This window comes from Mauremys reevesii, linkage group 16, assembly GCF_016161935.1.
Source record: "Mauremys reevesii isolate NIE-2019 linkage group 16, ASM1616193v1, whole genome shotgun sequence".
NCBI classification, from domain to species: Eukaryota; Metazoa; Chordata; order Testudines; family Geoemydidae; genus Mauremys; species Mauremys reevesii.
In genome coordinates this window covers 40,313,525-40,333,719 of record NC_052638.1, presented here as the reverse complement: position 1 = coordinate 40,333,719, position 20,195 = coordinate 40,313,525, and the positions used below count along the sequence as shown (strand labels likewise).

Genomic DNA, 20,195 nt, shown 5'->3' with positions numbered 1-20,195 from the left:
TTGTCTCCATCTGCAGAGGGAAAAGCTGGGCTCAGTTTCATCCTTTCCCAATCATCTGACTGGCGTAGAAAACAGCTTGCTTAGGGGACCATATGGCTCCCTCCTCCAGTGCTTCTATGGATACTGCAGCTAGAATGGAGCTCCCAGATACTCTATCGTGGTTAAAATATTGCTCCAGTGAGCCAGCTCTGCCCAGAGCACCTCGCCTGGTCTGAAAACGCGCCCCGTGCTGCTGTGGCCCCCTGCGCAAGCCTGTGGGCAGCTGGCTTGGGGATGAAGCACTCAGACACTGCGGAGTATTGAATCATAGCTAGCAGCCAGATTAATCCAAAGGAGAGTAGGCAGAACTATAACAAACAGAGCCATTGCTAGCAGTTCTCGGAGCTCTGCCTACTCTCCATCTGAGCGGATGCTTCGAGCGAGGACCTTGGATTTGAACTATTTATAGGAGACCATCCCTGGATAAATATGGATTTGCGTGGGCCTGGATGGCTCACAGGAATGGTGAGAAATATGCTGCCCCTTTGCTTCCAGGCTGCCAGTTTGAATCTGGCCCAGCACCGTCCTCCCCTGCTGGCCCATGTGCCATGAGTGTGGTGGGTCTCAGGCCAGCTTTACAGTGTTGCCAGCCAGGTGTCCCCAGCATCAAACCAACGCCAGGCATCACGGAAGCCAAGCCCCCATCCTGGGTGATGGTCTCTCTGCCTTTCCGGGGATTTTGCATGGGACGGTGTATAGGTTAGTCTGGCCTCAGAAGAGCATTTCCTTGTTCCCCTGGAGCTGATCACACAGGGGTGAGCACTGACTGAGCAATGCGGCCACTCACCGTGCAGAGCTGAGCACCGTCTCCTAGCTGCCAGCACCATTGTGCTGGGGGATCGTTTACTTCACATTTGGCCGGCTCTGATCGTTCCTGTGAGAGGTAGGAAAAGCCTTTTGGAGCAGCCGGTTCATCTCCCCAGGGGCCAAAGCCTACCCCTTTGTCCAGTCTGGTTCTAAGATCCCGAGCCTGGGCTTCCTCGCTTGCCTTGGATACCACTCATGGTCAGCAAGTTTATCCTGGTGTGCAGCCAAAATAATTTCAGCCCCTTAGCTCCTGGTCATACCCCAGCACGCGCCTTCTGTTGACAGGACAGGCCTGATTTTGATCCCGGTAACCATGGTAGGAATTAGGAGCAACTCAGTGGGAATGAGGTGTTTGCCCTAGTGAAATTGTGCTGGGAACGTGGCCCGACATGTAATGCCTAGAAAACTCTCCCCAGCCACGCACGCTCTTCTGCGGGAGTCTTCGACCAGCGCAAGCGCGTGGCTAGAGGGGCCAGGCTGAGCTCGGGAAGAGCCGGCCTGCAGCCGCACGTCTCCATGTGGCTGGGGATACTGCACTTCTGCTGAGGGAGGCAGAAGTCAGCAGGGGGTTGGGGCTGCCTCCTGCCTGTGCACTGTGAGGCTCACGGGGGCAGAGGCCAATGGATTCACCCCCCCATTGCCTCTGCCCAGAGGCTCAGCTGGTGCTCTGCACCCAGTGGGAAACAGCCGGCCTGCCCCAAGGACAGCTGGGTTGTAGGACAGGCTCGGCTCCCCGCACAGGAGAGGGCTGGGGAATCACACATTGAATCCCTTCTGCTTGCCCAGCCTTGCGATGCCGTGACATGAATGGCCTCGGTTTCTCACTAGCTAGGAGAGGAGCGGCTGGGGCTGGCAGTTCTCCCCAGGACCATAGATAGCTTGGCATGGTGCTGCTAAGTCAGGCAGGACGGAGAGCCTGCTGCCAAGCTGTGTGAAGCCACCAGAGTTTTCCCACCGACTTCTGTGGGAGCAGCCCCGGGCACAAAACAGGCAGGGACACGTTCATGTTTTGTGGCAGCCCCGTGTGCTTTATTTGTGGGGTTTTGTCTCCACTTTCCTGAAGTGCTTCAAAAAGGCCTCAGCACAGGGTTCGGCTCACACAAAAGGGAGCATTTCCTTTAACCAGGTCATCCTCCGGGACCGGGACGAATACACTGAGGTGAACAATCTGAGAAAGAGCTGCTTCTCCAGAGCTCTAGGGCCAATACCAGCCTGGCAGCACTGTTCATGAACAGCAAGCGTTTTGGTGCATTTCTCAGCAATTCCAATAGCTCCATACTGGATGGGACCCTTGCACCCTCTGAGGCCAAAGTGAGGAGAGAGGTTACTCTGGAGCTCATGCAGAAGCAGGAAGGGTACTGGATTTTCCTAAATTAATTTTGGATGCATAGGGTTAACCCCCTTGTTATGTAGCTTTCACACATTTGCAAGGGACACAATTGGACATTGAGGTGAATGCGTGGAGACTTTCCGTACAAAGGCTGCACATGAACAACATGGCAGAAGAAAGAAAAAAGTTCTACCGGAGCACAGCAGCGAAGCTCGTGCTGCGGAGGGAAGGCTGCCGCGTTGAAGGATACATTACCGTACGTTTGCACAAAAGACCCGGCTGGATGGAGAATGAGAAGGTCACATGCTGTTCTAGGTTTGGAGCAGTAGGATTAAGGACACGCCAGGCAGCAGAATTCTCAGAGAAGTTAACCACCCTGCGGTAACCTACATGCAATCTAGCTTCCTTCCCTCCTCTTTCTTTAGTAGACGGTCTAAGGTCTCCCGAGAACACGGCACCTTCTCCTTCCCCATCCTCTGTATCTGTGCCCCTTGGCCGAACAGAGCTTAAGTGAAGCCAGGCTTTCGATAAGCAGAGACAGTGCCCTGAATGCAGAAACATGAGCAAGGCGAGGCGGGAGCATGCCGGATGGTGAGACTAGAGAGACGCTGCAGACCACTGGAGGAGAATTCCCTCTCCTGCCCTATACAGCCATCAGCTCAGTTCTCTGGCTGTTTCCCAAACCAGAATTTAGGGGAAAAACACACCGTCTGTCTATCAAAGCTGGATCATTTTGGAGGCAGAGCTCAGCCTTCAATGCATGCAGGATGCACCAACAGAGGGCTAGGGGCAAATCTAACCCTCCCTGGGTCAGGAGGGCTGGGGGACCTCAGGGTAGGAACAATATCCCAGTCAGTGGGGCAGGGTGGGGTCTCCACTCTGACCCATGCTGCCACTAGCGAGAGCACAAGCCGGTGCCCGAGAGCAGGTCCCCCTGGCCAGTTCTGACTTTCCCTGGGGGGTGGAGGGGGAAGCAGAGGATCCCCTCTGACCCCCTCCAGCGATGGAAGCCCAGGACAATTCTTGGAAGTGACATCACCTCCTTCCGAACGGGACTCGCAGCCCTGACTTCCTCCCCAGTTACTAGGGACTGGGAGCCTCGGGTCTGAATGCAAAGGGCAGGCACTGGGCAGAGCCTCACCTGTTTGCCGTGCAGACTGGGGGTCCAGGCAGGCAGCTTGTTCACTGGGCTCCTAATTCACCATTTGCACTCGCATTCCCCCGCCAGCGCGTGCTGAGGGGCTGCACTTTCCCACACACACGGTTAGTTCCTGGGTTCTCAGTCTTCTGACAACAGGGCCCTTCAATCTGCCCTTGCTTCAAACATCTGCTAATTCCTTCCAGGGCTGTTGTCACTGCTGTCGGCTGGCGTCAGCGCCTTTGGCGAACATGGCATCCTCCTATGCCCAGGACAGGCCACTGCTGCAGCCAGCCCCTGCTGTTTGCCAGCTGTAAGGATCACGCCCAAGTCTGCTCGCACCAGACCATGTGTGCTCAGGTTTCTAGATCTCCGGGGCAGGGACTCCCGTGCATTCACACCCACAGTGCGAAACAAGCATTAACCAGGCCCAATCCTGCAGCCCCCACTCACGTAGGGTCTCATTTGTTTCAATGGACAGACACTGCCCCGTGCCTTTTGTGACATTCACAGCCTGGCCTGGCCCCACGGTAGGGTTTATTCTGAGCACAAGCTCCCATCACTGCTCGTCCCACCCAGGGCATTTTAGCTCTTCTATCGGATTTAGATTAGAAGAACAGGCCCAAGAGGCCACCCCAGGTGCATTAGGGTTTTAGAATAAGGTAGCAAGTGCACCCTCCAGACACCCCCTTTCCCTAGGGGAGGCCCGGCCTGTGGGAGTCCGACACTGAGCAGCCAGACGAAGGGGTAAGATGTACGTGGTTCACCCACTTCTCCAGGTCTTCAGCCTGAGAGCTCCCCTAGCGCAGGGCCCATGTCCGTGTAAGGGGGTGGAGTCCAAGGCCACCTCACTTACAGCTCCTCTCGCAGAGCCTCTGAACAGCCGGATCCCCACTTCCCAGCCACAGGGCTCACGGAGTTACACTCTAGCCCTGCCCTGCCCGGCAGGGTCTGCGCTCGCCGCACTAGGAACATATGGAACCCTGAGCTCAGGGCATGGCCCAGCCCAGAGGGAGTCACCTACCAGCACCGGCTCCTGGGACAGGCTAGTGGAATAGATGGGGGAGCGTTCTCCCGGCTGGAGGTGCATTCCTCTCTCTGTGCTCATTGCCTGCTCAGATACTACAGCCAGGGGCTCTCTAGCCATGCTGATGAACAGGTACAGGCCTCAGGTGCCTTCTGGGAGCTCCTAAGGAGCCTTTTCCCAGCCCCAGAGGAAGTAGAGATTTCTCCTTCAAAAGCCTCCGTTCGCAGAGCCGGGTGGGTCACCCTCAAAGGGCTGACAGGGCCAAGGAAACATGCCGAGGGCAGAGCGGGGCAGTCAATGCTCACACTTGCACGCACCCGCCCCATGCGATGGAGACTCGGTGGACACCACACAAGGCCATAGCGTCGCCTCGGTACAACAGAAGCAGAGATACGAGCCCCACTCTGCTGCCACAAGAGGCGAAGGGGGCGGATAACACGGCAGCAGGCGGTGACGGGCGCGGGGCCAGGTGTACAAAGAAGGACGTTTCTTCATTAAAGGGGCATTATCTCCTGGCACTGCTCCCCAGCTCGGAGAGGCAGAAAGTCCACGCCAGAGTTTGATGGAAGTCACCGTTTGTTCTCGCTCTCTTTCTGAAAATTGATAATTAACCTTTTGTCCACGTGGCTGTTGTGTTTATTTGGTGCAGGCGGCTGCAGGGCGCTGATATGGAAATCGCAGCCAGCAGGCAGTGCCTCGTCGCCCGCACAATCTACAGCCGCTCACAGCCGTTGGACAGAGATAAGCAGGTGCTTATTCACAAGCCCTCCAGCTGGCTGGGAGGGCAGCACTACCTGATCACTCCAATCTCTGTGAAAAACTACTTGAGGTTAGGCTAATGTGATGGAGAGAAGCGATAGGAGAGCGCGCAGACTCCCTCCTTCCTCCCTTTCCCTCTGTCTGCTGCTTTAGCCCCTTCCCTCTCTTCCACTCTCATTCCTCTTCCCTCTCTTTACACTTCACTTTTCTGTCTTTCCTCTTATCTCCCACTCCAGGGCCACGTGAGTGATTGATTTTTTTAAGACTCGTCTTTGTATTTCATTTGAACTCTGTGGATTCTTTCTTCCTTTCTCCATCTCCTTCACTTTCTTCTTTCTCTTGCCTTCCCCCGCTCCCTTTCCTTTCTTGTCTCCCCGGCACTGTGATTTTTGTAAAGAACGCGGTCGTTCACGGTCCCCTTTAAGTCTTGATGCCCAGAAAGGTGCAGCTCTTGTCTACACAGAAAGGACGGTGTGTGACAGAGGCCCTAGACAGGCGCTCGGGAGAGCCGGTTCTAATCCCTGCTCGGGCTGACGCTCTCCGAGTCAAGTCACTCCCCCGTCCCTGGCTAGAACATGGGGGACGGAGGCTCAGCCCCGTCTGGTGGGGATGCATTTGTTAGGGTATGCGAGGTGCTCGTATGCCCCGGGGAGCATAGAAAAGCCTGGAGACGCTTAGTGCAGTGGTTTTTAACCTATGGTCTGCAGAGTCCTGCAGGGCCACAGACCACCTCCAAAATTGCTAAAGGGGTCTGCACCTCCATCCAAATGTTTCGGGAAATGCAAAGAGGTTGAACCCTACTGGCTTAGAGACTAACAGGAGCTGTCGCCAAGTCTGCCTGTCTCCCAGTGACCTCTCCAGCTTTGCTGCTAGAAACGACAGGCTCTTGGTTTCAAACACGGGAATGAACATCTCCCCTTTTGATGGAAAAAACCCACATACCCCTCTCTGCCCAATTCCCCAGCCGATCGGCTGTTTTTCCAGAGAAACAGGCGGGAGGGTCCGAGGTTATTAACTAGCAAACCAGACCGAGCCTTCATCCTTGCCCCTCTCGCCAGCGGGCACTGCCGAGGGAGAGGGGGTTGCGTGAGGCGGGGAGCCTGCAGCCTTCCTGCCCCGTTTCACCTGTTCTGGCCAAAGGGGATGGGGAGAGGGGAGCAGAGGTGTCTCTTCCTAGGACTGGTACCTTCCACCAATGCTACAGTCATTCCTTTGAAGTTCCTGCTGAGAAGCGAGTGCCCCTGCCCCAAGGCGGGCGGTCCGGCCTCTGCAGCAGGCCCTGTGGAGTGGAGGAGAGTATGTGCCCTTCCAGGGCCGGTGCAAGGATGTTTCGCGCCCTAGGCGAAACTTCCACCTTGTACCCCCCCACACCCCCACCCTGAGGCGCCCCCCCACGGCAGCTGCCCCCCTCCGCCCTGAGGTGCCCCCTTTGCGGCAGCTCCACCCTGAGGCACCCCCTCTGCCCCAGCTCACCCCTGCTCTGCGCACGAGCACCCCAAGCAGGCCGTCGCTGCTTCACTTCTCCCGCCTCCCAGGCTTGCGGCACCTAAGCTGATTGGCGCCGCAAGCCTGGGAGGCAGGAGAAGTGAAGCAGTTCACCCCTGCCCCCAGCGTGCTCGGGGAGGAGGTGGGGCAGGGGTGAGCTGGGGTGGCGAGTTCCTCTGCGTGCGGCCCCCTCCTCACTTGCTGCAGGAGGCCCTCCCCACGCTTCCCTGCCCCAGCTCCTTCCGCCTAAATGCCGGCGGCGACTGGGGCTGCCGAAGATCCGGCCACTGTGGTCGCTGCCGAAGAAAATGGCGCCCCCCAAATCCCAGTGCCCTAGGTGACTGCCTAGGTTGCCTAAATGCTTGCACCGGCCCTGTGCCCTTCCAGGGAACACACCCCTCACTCTGCATCCTGCCAGCTTCACCACCTCCCCCCCGTTTCTGCCCCTTTGCAAACCGCATGCCTTCTCCCCACCCCACTCTGGTCTGAAAGTCACTGCCGCCTCCCCCAGCCCCACTGCTCCTTGCCTCACAGCGCATGCCATCAGGCATCTGCTCTGCCATTCGGTGTCATTATCTGGGAACAGCTGGGGATGGAGATAACTGGAGCCTCTAAGCTCCTGCTTTCCTACTGGTGGAGCGGCTGGGGAACGGACACAGCACGGCGCTGCAACTACTGCTCTTGCTTCCTCGCTGCGGACACAGCCATGCAGGAGAGCTTCCCAGGGCCTGGTGCAAAGCGAGCGCCTGTTGCAGCGGACTTCAGTGCACTGGCTTCCCTTTGCTTTTGTGCTCGAAGGTCGCCTGGGGCTGGGCTGGCACCTGTCAGATTATGGGCCTGCTTCTGCTCTCAGGGGGCTAGGAACAATCTCCTGCTGCTTGGGACCCGATTCTGCGCCTACGTTAATCGTCAGTCAAGTGATGCCACGTGGACATGGCCCTGGGCTCTCCCCGTGCCCAGTTTCTCCTGCCTGACTGCAGTCATTCCTAGGCACCTAGGAAAAGGAGCCGACCCAAAATCTGACAGGTGCCAACCCCGGGCAAACTTCCAGCACCAAAGGAAACCAGTGTGCTGAGGGCCGTTCTGAACCGCCAGCTCACTCAAGCCAAGCAGAGCTGGGGCTGGTCAGCAGGTTGGGGGCAGATGCCAGAGGAAAACTGCACTGCAGCAGGAAGTGATGCAACAGAGGGGGCTCTTCCAGCGCCGACTCAATGGCTCTGTACAACTGTGGGAGTCCTTCAGGGCCACTTTCTGATCGGCTGGGAAACGCCCTCCCCACCCATTCTTGGTTAAGGATCCCAGGCCCCTTTTGCAAGAGCAGAGTTATGAGCTCCAGCATGGTCCTTCCACTCCACCTCCCTACATTCCTCTCATCAGGGCTGTGGGGCAGAGTTAGATGGGGCAGGGGGAAGTCACTTTGGAAACAGGGCATTCTAAGACTCTCAATTGTTTAGCACAAAGCGCTAAACAGGTTCAAGAGAGGGTTCAGTTTTATTTCACTCAGTTTCTCATTTATTATTTAGCTCGTTTTTATTATTATTTCACTCATGGATTATTGATGCAATTTCATTTGATCTGGTTTATTTAACTCAAAGCAAGTTTTCTTTGTAAAGTGTAAAATGACTGCAAGTATCTCGGCGTATTTCTCCTTCCCCTTTCGACAGGCCGATCTTAGAAAACAGGCTCGTAAGGAAGATGCTAGAGCGACCAACGTCTGTTCTGCGTAAATCTGCCTGCCTCCAACCAGCCAACCCACACCAGGAGGGGAGGAAGATGCTGATAAAGGAAAGGCCGGGCTGACGAGCGCATGCCACAGCCAAGTACAGATAAGCCAACCGTCAAATGCAAAGACAAAACCAATCCCGTCTGAGAAACAAAGCGAATCCCAGCCAGCTGTTTCATGGGGGGCTCTTGTTTCCTTTCACTCTCTTGGTCTGACTAGCCAGGGGATGTGAGAGTTGGCTGAGCTTCTCCTTTAACCTGGTGGGGTTTTCTGCTCAGCAACAAATGTGCATGTTACTCAGACAGAAACTAAGGCGGGGGAGGTGAGGGATGGGTACTCCCAGCCCAGGATGAGAGGCGAGAATGGCTGCTCCAGAGGGCCCTGAGAGCTGAGTGTTAAGGGAAAGTGAAGTAACATCACTGATGCATATTAAAAAGCATCTGGGCCAGGGCAGGTGTACAGCAGCTTGGCCTGATTGAGAAAATCCAACCTACTACAGGTGATGGGAGAAATCAGGAGGATACAGGAGCTGCAGCTGCTGAGAATGATCCTGCTAGGGGCCAACAAGGAACCCCCCCCCACCCCAAAACAGCCTGGCCTTTACTCACTCTTCTCAAGCAAGGCATTCCACATGGGCAGTTCCCCCCCCCCCGGCTCTCAAAATCTGATTGCAAATTAATCTGTTTGATTGCAAAACCTGATTGCAAAGGAGCCCATCTGTCATTCTCCAACCCCTGTTCTCGCTGGAGCGTCTCCCCTGCTCCCCATCCATGAACCCAGGGCTGGAAGTCACCCTCCCCCACTCCCCAAAAGCAGAGCTGTCTGCACACACTCTGCCCTGTAAGCAGCAATGGTGCTGCCCAAGCTAAAAATAAAAGGGGGAAGAGGTGAGACAGCACAGCTGGCAACATTACGAGCCTCCTTTCGTCAGCATGAAGCATTAAAACCTCCCCACTTGGAGCACAGTTGCCAAGGTCTCAACCTGATGTGAGGCCACAAGCCAGCAAGAATCCAGATGCCTGCACAGGCAGTCCCCAGACACGGGGCTGACCTGGCAGGAGTTTGCTTAGCCTGCGAGGTCGTCAGGGCCGGGGCGGTGTCTCCCTGTGTGTTCGTAGCGCGCCCAGCACAACGGAGCCCTAACTAAACAGTAACAAAGCCACTCAGCACCTTGCAGAGCGGGACCCACGTCAGGCCCTCCGCGCTGGCTGCCCCAGGCAGACACTTCAGCCTTCGCAGCCCAGGGACATGGGGACCCATGGCCAGTGAGCAGATGGGACTGTGTCTATGCCCTGCCAATGCTCACTCCAGCAGCAGCTTTATAAGGTGAACATTCGGAGCTGGGCCCAGCTGGCACCTGTTTGCCCAGCAGCCATAGGTGAGATCGGAGCCCCAAGACAGCAGCTCTTCTCTGCTACGGGTGTGGCTGTGAAGGGGCATCATCTTTCCTGGAGGGGGGTTCGCTCTGCGGGCCACCCTCCCCCATTCCTGGATTAGCTCTCAGGGGTGTCTTTGGATGGCTGGGGGGGAGGCTCCCTCACAAAAAGGCACCTGGGTCCATTGCCTTAGCCCTCAATCAGTGCAGATTCCAGGACTCCGAAATTAGCGAAAGACGGCCCAAGCCTGAACCACCAAACAGCACCGTCGAGCTCATCCAGCGCTTCCCACCCAGCAGCCAAAGGACGCATTGCGGGGGTGGAGGGGGAAAGAGGGGCCATCTCCTGGAGCCTCCAGGAGTGCGACGGTTTAGAGAGACTTGCTGGGTCACACCTTGTACCTGGGGCACGAGTGGCCTGGCACGCTGCCGCCTGGCCAGGGGATGGCAATGCTGGGGAACACGGAGATCCCATGGCTGGGACTCTCGCCCCCTGTACTCTCTTACCCAGCTGCTTTGTTTAGTGGTTTTTCAACCATCTGACCCTTTTTGCTGGCTCTTGGCTCCCCTCCCAGGGGTTTCCCCTCCCAGCCGCTGGCCCCACCCTGCCTGCTAGCAGCTCTCACCCCCTCAGAGCTCACAACTAGAATGAAGCTTGTACCGGGCTCTCAGGGAGGCATCCTTGGGGGACCCATCCCCCAGCACGGACGCAGATGGCAGAATGCTTCTGCTGAGCTGGCTGCCACCCCTAGGAAGGGTCTACACTGTGCTGGGACGGCGGCGGCACTACAGCACCGCAGCTGCACCCCTGCAGTGTAAACAGGCCTTGCAGTGACCCCAACATCCCCACCATGCTCACATTTGGTAACACCCAGGTCCCACGGTGGGAACATCACTTCCCCTTCTGACAGGGTGGGGGGAGCGGGAGAAGAACTCCCCGTCCCCCTGGGGATACTGACTGAAGGCATTAATGCATTAACAGGGAGTAGGGCGTCTCCCCGCACATCGGCCCCGGCTGCACCATTGGGAAGCGCGCCAGGACGCAGATGGGAGCTAGCCCATCGTAAGGCCCAGGTCTTTGCAGGGCTCCCTCCCACAATCTGTCACCGGGAAGTCCCTGGGGTTTCCCCAGAGGCCACACTCCGTGCACCCCAGCTCAGGCCCCAGGTCCCCGGCTCCAGCCACGCAAAGCTGCTCGGAGGAGGGAGGGTTCTGCTTTCCCAGCCTCTAGCTACAGCCACTTGGGAGATGCTGCTGAAAGCAAAAGGCAGGATTGGGCCAGGAAGCCCAGGGCAGCAGTGTGAAAGTGGAAGCACCACACACACCATCTGCGGGAGCACACGCTCCACAGGTGGCAGGCAGAGACACACCATCTGCTGAGCCATCTTCGGGGAGCGAGCAGTCACGGCTATATTTTTAGGACAGATTTCCTCCCTCCCACCTGCAGACGCACAGACAGCCTTTCGGTTCTCTCTCTAACAAGCCCTTTCCTTTCCCCAGGGCCTGCACCCCGCGCAGCAGCAGCAGGGCAATGGAAGCCCAGGGTGGGGGAGAAGGCAGGAACCAAGAGACACTAGAGACGGGAGAAGCCAGGACCACTTAAAGTTAGTGGCTCCAGCTTGCAAAGACTTATGGGGGATTTTTCCCCTGTTCTCCGGCTGAGAGATGACTGAGGTGCAGCAGAGACCTGGGGCTGGGTGAGGGCTGCAGTCCAGAGGGCGCACGACTGAGGTGTGCCAGCAGAGGTGTGCCAGCAGGCCCAGGGCATGGCGCCAGGCCAGGGATGATCATGTCAGTTCTCAGGCCTTCCTGAAGTCCCCCCTAAGAGACAAGTTCAAGACGAGAACAGCTGCAGACACCCAGCCTGCTGTACGTAGAACCGACAGGCCCAGCTCCCGCCTGCACTCCCCGCCCCCGCCCCCGCGGGAAAACGAGAACTCGCCACACCAGCCTGGCCACTGCTGCGGCTGCTACTGCACTGGCCCCGCTCAGAGTGGGGAAGTGAAGCCAGCGCGAAGGGGAAGTTGTTGGAAAGTCAGACCGGAATGGGTGATAGGGAAGACAGAGCTGGGCTTGGTCACAGATGGTTCCTGTTGGGGGAAGAACAAGGGTACAGCTGCCCAGTCCTCCTCCCCTGCTGCATTATCACCAGCAGGCAGCTGTCTGCCTTCCCCTCTCGCCATGGGACACAACTCCCCCTCCACATCAACCCTGGCGGTCACATGAGCACCCAGCACCCCTTGCAAGGCACACTCCAGAGCAGGCTGGACAGCAGTAAGTCAGAGACACTCAGGGCAGGGTGGCCCAGGGACAGAACCAGCAGCCACTCGCCTGCATTGTCTGTTATGCAATCAGCGGGAGAGGCTGGAGCTCTCCTCCTGTGTGGATTTAGAACAGCTCCTCTCCCCTGCAAAGTGGCTGAGAGCATGTGAGAGACTCACCTGCACGGCCTCTTGACGCAGCTAGCCTCCAGCCGAGAGCTCAGGTGGAGCTGGGGAAGGATCCTCTCCAGCAGTGCTGGCAGCAGAGGGCCTGGCACTGCATTTCTGGAGCCCACCACCACACAGTTCAGCTGGCACTGCAAGCAACCGGCTGGCTTTAATGGCTGGAGGCTCTTCCGAGCTGGAAAACCGAGCTTCCACCTCCGCTTGCCATGGCGCCTGGGGAAGGGGCTCCCGGGGAACCAGCCAAGGTAAGAACACAAGGTCTCTGGACGGGAGGTGGAACAAGCCAATCCCGGACGGACCAGGTGGTAGCAATTACAGCTGCCAAGCTGTCCGCTTTGTTTACATGGGCACCGAGGGCTGAGATGTTGACTCATCCCATCTAGCAAACAGGATCTCAGTGCAGTGGAGCAGCCCGTGACTAGCCAGACAGGTGTTCAGCGCAGGGAAAGCCCTGGGCACAAACAAGCCCTTGCACTTCCTGGGTGGCAAACACTGAGACAGACTCGGTGCAAGGGCCCCGCAGCAGGTGGGAGATGCACTTGTTTTCCAAAGGTGGGCGCTTAATGGCAGCTTGACTCGGTGGCTAGGCAAAGCCAATGGCACCTCGGACAAACCAACCAGATAGACCAGGGGGAGCAGAGCCCAGGGGAGCTGCCCAACTGGCTCATACAGCAGCAGGATTGTCACCTGTCCCGGAGTATTAGGAGGAGGCAGCCAGGTTTGGAGCAGAGAGACGTTGGACTATTTCTGGTCTCCAATCTGTGAGCAACACAGGACAATGGAGGGATTTTGCTACAGAGCTGGAGGAAGGTGCATCCTGACTTGGCAGTGTCTGCTTTGCAATTAACATTTCCATCATGACTAATCAGGCTCGTTCATGTTTTATTTACTCGGCGCTTTTCTTTAATTATCAGGTCACTTGCTCATGTGTCATTCTGAATCTTGTTTTATTTTCCACTCCAATTCCCCAGCAGCAATTCTGGGGCAGATTCTGAGCTCACTCACCCCGAGAGTCTCTCACTGGCTCCAGCAAAGTTACCCTGGCGTAACCAAGATCAAGATCTGGCCCCGCCGGCACCAGTCCCCGAGGTGTGGGGTATTGGTGCTCCTAACGAGCTGTCAATTACTGCTCCACGTCAGGGAGACAGCTCCGAGGGGCTGCAGGAGCCGGAGTTAAAGCTGTTCCCTTGGGGATCCGTCCAGACACCCTCATTCCTAGAGCTGCTACAGAGGGCAGCCCAGCATGGGGACAGCACGGCATGGTCATGCAGGGATCTGAGCCGCCCCTTGTAACCTGAGTGGCAGCAAGTGGGGTCAGTGGGGCAAAGGGAGCCTTGTGGTTGGGCCCTGGAGGGAGATGCTCCTATCACTCCCAGCCAGCAGGAGGGTCTCTGTCCTGCAGAGCTTTCGAGGGTGCTGGGGGGCGGCCAGAGAAAGGCCCTGTCAGTCCCCCAAGCAAAGGGAGGAAGGATGCAGGGCTTCACGAGGTCCAGCCCACTAACCCCGTGCACAGGGAAGTACAGGAGCTGCTGGGCTCATCCCAGGTGACTCCAGGGGGTTAGAATCACAGAACTGTCGGGCTGGAAGGACTGCGGGAAGTCATCCAGTCCAGCGCCGTGCACTGAGGCAGGGCTAAGTAACCCCAGACTGTCCCTGGCAGGGGTTTGTCCCACCTGTTCTTAAAATCCGCCCAGGACAGGGATTCCACAGCCTGCCTCGGTCACCTGCTCCAGTGCTTCACACCCCTGGGAGTTAGGAAGCTTTTCCTAATATCTCACCTCAATCCCCCAGGGTGCAGATTGGGCCAATCACGTCTCCTACCTTCAGTGGACATGGGGAACAATTGATCCCCGTCCTCTTTAGAGCAGCCCTTCGCCGATTTGAAGACTTATCAGGTCCCCACTCAGTCTTTTTTTCAGAACTAAACATACCCAGTTTGTTTGTTTCTTTTAAAACCTTTCCTCAGGGTTGCTAAACCTTTTCTCACTTCTCTTCTGGACTTTCTCCAATTTTTCCCACATCTTTCCTTAAGTGTGGCACCGAGAACTGGACACAGGACTCCAGTACCAAGTCGAGCAGAACCATTACCTCCCATGTCTTGCATACAACACGCTGTTAATACAGCCCAGAATGATAGTAGCCTTTCTTCGCAACAGCATCATGTTTTTGACTCATAGTCAATGTGTGATCCACTCTCACGCCCAGATCCTTTCCAGCAGCATGCCCACCTTGCCAGTTATTCCCCAGTTTGTGCTTGTGCATTTGAACTGGGGGCCTGCGTCTCTGCCCCAGCACCTGGCAGTATGATTTTAAAGGTGAATTCACACCAGGCTGCCTAGAAGCCAGGAAATCCCCGACACCCACCGTTAGAGAGCGTCCCGGAGACTCAGCTCCCAGCCTCCACCCCAGAGCTGCCCAAAGGCCTGCTCCCACAGTCAGGCGGTGCTCAGCACCGCTCAGGATTAGGCCCTGAGGCAAGTGGGGATACACTCCATGGTGCTTCCCACATCCATAGTACCGCACAGCCCTGTAGAGAACCACACCAGGTATCACAGGCAGAGCGGTTCCATCCCAGTGAAACACCAGCGTGTCAGAGAACCCAAGCTGCAGTGACGCCCAGCGGCAAGACCTCAGCAGGTCACACGGTTCATACCTACGAGCTGCTGCTGCTGGAAATATCTTGACCCTTTCTCTGTGGATGCCATCCCAGAAACAGGACTGTGCACCCTCTGGCCTGCCCTCCCACTAACATGGGCAGGAGCTGGGCATACCCATGGAGGGCAGCAGGAACACTTCATTGCGTAAAACCTTTTCCATCCTTTAATCATAGAATATCTGGGTTGGAAGGGACCTCAGGAGGCATCTAGTCCAACCCCCTGAACTCCCAACCCTGGGTTTAGCAGGCCAATGCTCAAACCACTGAGCTATCCTGGCTAGAAAACATTTCCTAGTTCATCCTCACAGCCCTCTAGGAGGGAGGGAGGCACCATTAGCCCCAGGTTTCAGAGAGGCGCGGTGACTTAGCCAGGGCCACAGAGAGCGTCTGTGTCAGAGGCAGGATGAGAACGCAGGAGAACCCTGGCTCCCAGTCCTGTGCTCTTACCACCCCGCTCCTAAGAGCGGAGCTTGCAGGAGTTATGCGGTTCGTAGTAAGTAACTTTCAGAATCATTTCAGAGTGGGAGCATCTAAGGTGCCACAAATACTCCTTGTTCTTTTTCAGAATCATGAGTGTCTGTGGATTTTATTTACTGACCTAAAGATACTGGGTTTCTGCTTTCTTCTCAATATTCTTCTCTGAGACCCAAAAGTTGATCAACCAAAAACTTAAAAACCCAACTGGGATCGCATACAAACTGGACTTACCCTTTCCCCAGCAGCAGATGGATTTTCCCAGCCGCAGTCATAGGCGCCAGCAACCCACGTACAGCAGCACATTCAGAGCAGCCCTACAAGAGGAGGAACAAAAGGGGAAGTTAACCAGACCTGTTGATGCTGTTTTGAGGATTTGGGCATTGGCTGCCTTAGAAGCAGGTTGGCTGGTTCCCCTTTAAAGCGTGGACTCTCCAGCTTTTGCCCTGGCATGCCCAGCTGCTGCCCGGCTCTCAGAGCTGCACAGCAACAGGGTCTGTTTCTCAGGCAGAAAAGAATCCAGCAGCTGAGCTGATTTCCAAGGTAAATAGGTGCAGCCGGAGAGCCCGGCTCCACCAGACTTCTCTTGTTAAGGCCCCCAGCAGTGCAAGCCCACCACAGCACAGGCAAGGGCAGGAAGCTGTAGCTTGACTGTCCAGGGACATGTCACCACCGGGTCATCTAGACGTGCTCTGAGCTGGGTTGAGCACCACGGGGCTCAGGGCTGGCGGCTGCTCTGCACTACGCTCCCCTCCCCTCCTTCTTGCCAGAGGGGTAAGGAAGGGAAATTACAGTGAAGAAATCGTGCCACAGACAAGGCATGAAGGTCCAGCGGCAGCACCTGAAACCAGCTGCATATATAGAGGTTCACCTGGCTATCGGGGGAGCAGATAGATGTGCCCACACTGCACAGACCTGAGTCAGCCTCAGCAGCACCAGGGTTTCTTTAACGAGGTCCACAGGAGGGCGAGGGGAAGATGAGACCTCCCCACCCGCAGCAGGCTATACAGTGACTCCCAGCTAGGAGAGGCTCCCAGCAGGTCTTATGGGCTTGCCAGAAAGCCTCCAGCGTACCCAGGACCACTCCAGGGGGATATCAGTGCAGAGAGCAAAACTTTGCTGCTACACCTGGTCACCCATCACCCCCCGCCCCATAGGGTAAGGGGAGAGAAAGCCACACCTTTGAGCTTAGTCCTATCAGCAGAGCGGGGAGTGAATAGTACCACAGCTGTGGGCACTTGGGGCAGCTATACCAGGCACACGAGAACACCCACAGGTGCCCTCCCAGCTGACGCTCTCGCTAGTTTAAAGCCCTGAGCCAGTAGCCCATAAACACTCCACCTCCCCGGGATCATCAAGGGACGCCGGCCCTGGGAACTACCTGTTTTATGGAGTGCCCAGTCCCAGAGTTTCCTCCCAGAGCCTGACTGGGCCAGCAGGCCCCAATTCCTTCTCCTTACTCCACCCAGTGCAGCTGTGGGAGACAGCGGCCAGGAGTTAACTCTTTGCTTGCTGGGATTAACAGGGCCCACAGGTTAACCCTTTGTTTTCTGGGATTAACAGGGCCCATGGGTTAACCCTTTGTTTGCTGGGATTTACAGGGGCCAGGAGTTAACCCTTTGCCTACTGGGATTCAGTTAGGGCCACTGCTTCTGCTCAGAGAATCACTGGCTCTAGTTTCCCACCGTGAGTGCCATACCCATGATGCGTCATATCCTGCCACGGGACTCCGTTGTTTCTTTGCTCGTTGATTTCAGTGGGAGACCATGGCCCGGTAGGGCAAGGCAGAGAACGAATGGATAATGCTGATGACGATGCTAGAGTAAAGCGGGGGAGGGGAGTGTCTCATCCTGAGCCCTTTCTTGGGATGATCTCTTCCCGGATGGTAAACGCGGGGTGATGGCAGTGGGATCTCTCCAGAGAAAATGATTATCATTTGCACCGTGGGTTTCCCACCATGTGCGAGGCACTTTCTAATCACCTCCAGCCTTGGGACACTTACCACTGGCAAACAAAGAACAGAGGAAGTGACTGTAACCTCTGAGCAGCGTCTGTTCAGGTTCTTAGACCCTGCCCATCACCCTGGTATCTGAGTGGTCCTGGTGACAGCTGGCACACATTTTGGTAGTGCCATTTGTATGGGTTTATTGCATAAAAGCTGCCCTCCTGCCTGGTGTTTGTCATCATCTAGCTAATCTGTCCGTCTGTCCGCCTGGAGGGTTTCCTGTAGTGCCCCAGCCTGGCATAACTGAAGCTGGCTCAGGTTTTTGCCAGCTCCACAGCAGAGGTGGGGCAAGAAGGATCCGAATGTGGGGAGGAGAGTTCCCGTCTCCTTGTAAAGAGGAAGGCGCCGCTGGCCCAGTGGTTAGGTGCTGGTCTGGGGCTCAGGAGATCTGGCTTGGATTCCCTGCTCCGCCGTACGTTGTGTGTGTGACTTTGGGCCTTCGATCGTTTAGAGAGGGCTGAGATATCAGGGTCTGGATCTGAGCATTGCTCAGCTCTCTAATAACAGCACATGCTCAGTCTCTCCCCATCATTGCCCTACAGCGAGGAGCATTCTCTCCCTACCAGCAGTGTCACAAACGCAGGGTCTTCATGCAGTAAGCACTGGAGCTCGGTTAAGAACACACATTGCTGGGTGGCTGCTCATTTGCACACGTTATTGACCGGAAGAGCGATCCAAGGGGAGCTCTGGCAGCTGCCAGGGGTTGAGGGACACACCGTTCAGCTGCTGGCAGGAGCAATGTTTATTTTATTGGCAGGGTATCTCTGCAAACTTCCTGATTTACTCGCCATGAGGAAAAGCGCGATAATGCTGGCTGGGCCGTGGCCCACCCTTCACTCTGGCTTCATTTATCTCAGAAGAGCACTGGAGCAGGGAGGGGCCGGGGGAAGGGAAATGAAATCAAACAGAGAGGGCACGGTTTTCTGCTATTGATAACAAGCCCTACTTAGCCTGGGAACTTGGAAACAGTGCAAGGTGATCACAGCCAGCCAGCAACATCCCCTGCTTCCCATGATGCACCTCTTCCCAATAATTAACAACAATAATAATACCCACTGTCTAGCCTCATAGGTACGCAGCCTGGGGCCTGCCAGAGAGACTAAGGACAAACTCCCTGCAGTCAGCAACTTACAGTGCTGTGTCCAGACCAGGGGGTTTTGGCCACAATTTCCCACCTTAGTCAACACAGCTCCATTGGTGATAGCAATGATTGGCCTCTAGTGTAGACAAGGCTTCTGTCACAATTTGAACCATCTTGTTATCTAACACTGCAGATAACAGGTCTAAAATGCCAGTGGCCATCCAGCCACCTGTCTACATCAGTGCTTCCAGCATTGCTGCCACTGGGGGAGCTGCATCAGTCTTAGCAACAGTAGGGAACATTGGCCAAAAATCCCTAGCATAGACACAGCATCACTTAGGGGGCAGGCGAGGGGAGGAGGAAGGCTTGCACAGAAGAAGGTGATGAGGTTGCTTGTTTCAGAAGGGTAAATTTCACGTATTGTGCACTGAATGAGGCAGGGTCCTGTCGACAGTATAGGCTGGGAATGGATCGTGTAATTAAAGTCTGTTGCACAATGCACATGCACAAGAGGCCTGCCTTCAGGTTGCATGGCCAGCATCAATTCTGGCATTTCCTATCTGCACACTGCATGACTTTGCAACCTTAACATTTTTCACATAGACGTTTTTGTGCAATTTCCTATGTTTGTTACAAACCAAGCTGAAACAACAGAAATCCCATCCTGTGGAACCAGACAGAACCCCCCACCCCCGGATCATCAGCACCTTTAGATCCACACCACTTGAGCCAGCAGAGTAACCGGCAGCAGTGGTAGGCTGCTATTTGCCAGGTGCACCAGCCACTAGAGGGAACAAGACCCACACTGTGCCAGTGGGTTCACACGTATTGGCTGACAGCCAAGGAATGGTGAGCCACAGGCAGGCTGGGTTTCATTCCAGATTCTGGAGGGGACTGGGGTCTAGTAGTTAAAGACCCTTCTGCCCTTGTCCCCCTTCCCCTGACCTACTCTTGCCCCAGCAGACTTTCTGTGCACCCACTGGCTCCTACCCAACCCCCAGATCCTGTCCCCTATCTGCTTCTATTCCCCCTCCCCCTCCTCCGCTCTCTGTGGCTCACCCCCCAGCTGCTACCTGTACCCCCTCCCCCCAGCTCCTGCCCCCCACCTCACCTCCATTCCTCACCTCAAAGACCTTATACCCTCACACCTGGGGCAGGCCACTAGGGAGCCTCCCTCCTGTGCCCATTCCCTAGGCTGTGAGCTGAGCTGGGTCTCAGGCCAATTTTTAGTGGACCAATGTCCCCATCAGAACCTGCCTCTGCACCATTGGTGTCAGCTGGGCCCTCTGGCTGGCAGGCTCCACAGAGTGGCCAAGGATGGGAGGATGGCTTGTGGTTAAGGCCCTGGGCTTGCTCCCAGGGTCTGCTCCTGGGTCTGCCACGGACTCCCAGCATGCCTGCGGCCAACCCGCTTTAGCTCTCTGTCCGTCAGTCCTCCACCTGCAACCTGGGCCCGGTGCCAAAGGGGGTCCCCGCGGCAGGGGGGCGTTGGCGGCGGCACTTGGGCAGCGCCAAGTCCTGCGAGGTGCTAGGAGACCAGCTGTGCCCCTGCCCTGACAGCGTTACCTTTCCACAGCGGGTGTCAGCTGGGTCCCTGTTCAGTCCCCTCCCCGGCACGCTTTCCACTGCAGCGTCTCACTGGCCCAGGGGTCCGTGTCCTGCACGGCCAGCCACGCAGAGCTCCCTGTCCATCCCCAGGTCCAGTCCAAGGGTGGACATGGAAAAGTAAGGGGAGAGCAGGGGCAGGGGGCGGGTAATTCCCACGCCCCCACGGAGATTTGGGGGGGAGGGGGAATGTCGGGCTGCAGGGCTGCACAGAGGTTTTGGGGGACTGGGGGCAAAATCTGAA

At 56.4% G+C, this 20,195-nt stretch overlaps 1 protein-coding gene and 1 long non-coding RNA gene across 6 annotated transcripts in view; one reads left to right on the top strand and one right to left on the bottom strand.

The window, feature by feature from the left end:
• The window catches only part of LOC120384271, a 32,000-nt gene extending 15,304 nt beyond the window's left edge, over positions 1–16,696 (bottom strand). Inside the window, exons 1-3 of one of the 2 annotated variants that reach the window (XR_005588722.1) lie at positions 16,053–16,078; positions 15,495–15,577; positions 11,324–11,504 (exon numbers count right to left, since the gene is read on the bottom strand). This is a non-coding gene — a long non-coding RNA (uncharacterized LOC120384271). Of the gene's footprint in view, positions 1–11,323; positions 11,505–15,494; positions 15,578–16,052; positions 16,079–16,131 lie in introns of those variants that run through there. The other variant, XR_005588721.1, reaches the window with a different exon arrangement.
• The window catches only part of CBFA2T3 (CBFA2/RUNX1 partner transcriptional co-repressor 3), a 113,906-nt gene continuing 105,587 nt past the window's right edge, over positions 11,877–20,195 (top strand). The window contains exon 1 of one of the 4 annotated variants that reach the window (XM_039502707.1): positions 11,877–12,375. In XM_039502707.1, coding sequence (XP_039358641.1) covers positions 12,285–12,375 — 91 coding nt within the window. In that variant the 5' untranslated portion in view covers positions 11,877–12,284. The remainder of the gene's footprint in view (positions 12,376–20,195) is intronic. The other 3 variants (XM_039502704.1, XM_039502703.1, XM_039502705.1) reach the window with 3 other exon arrangements.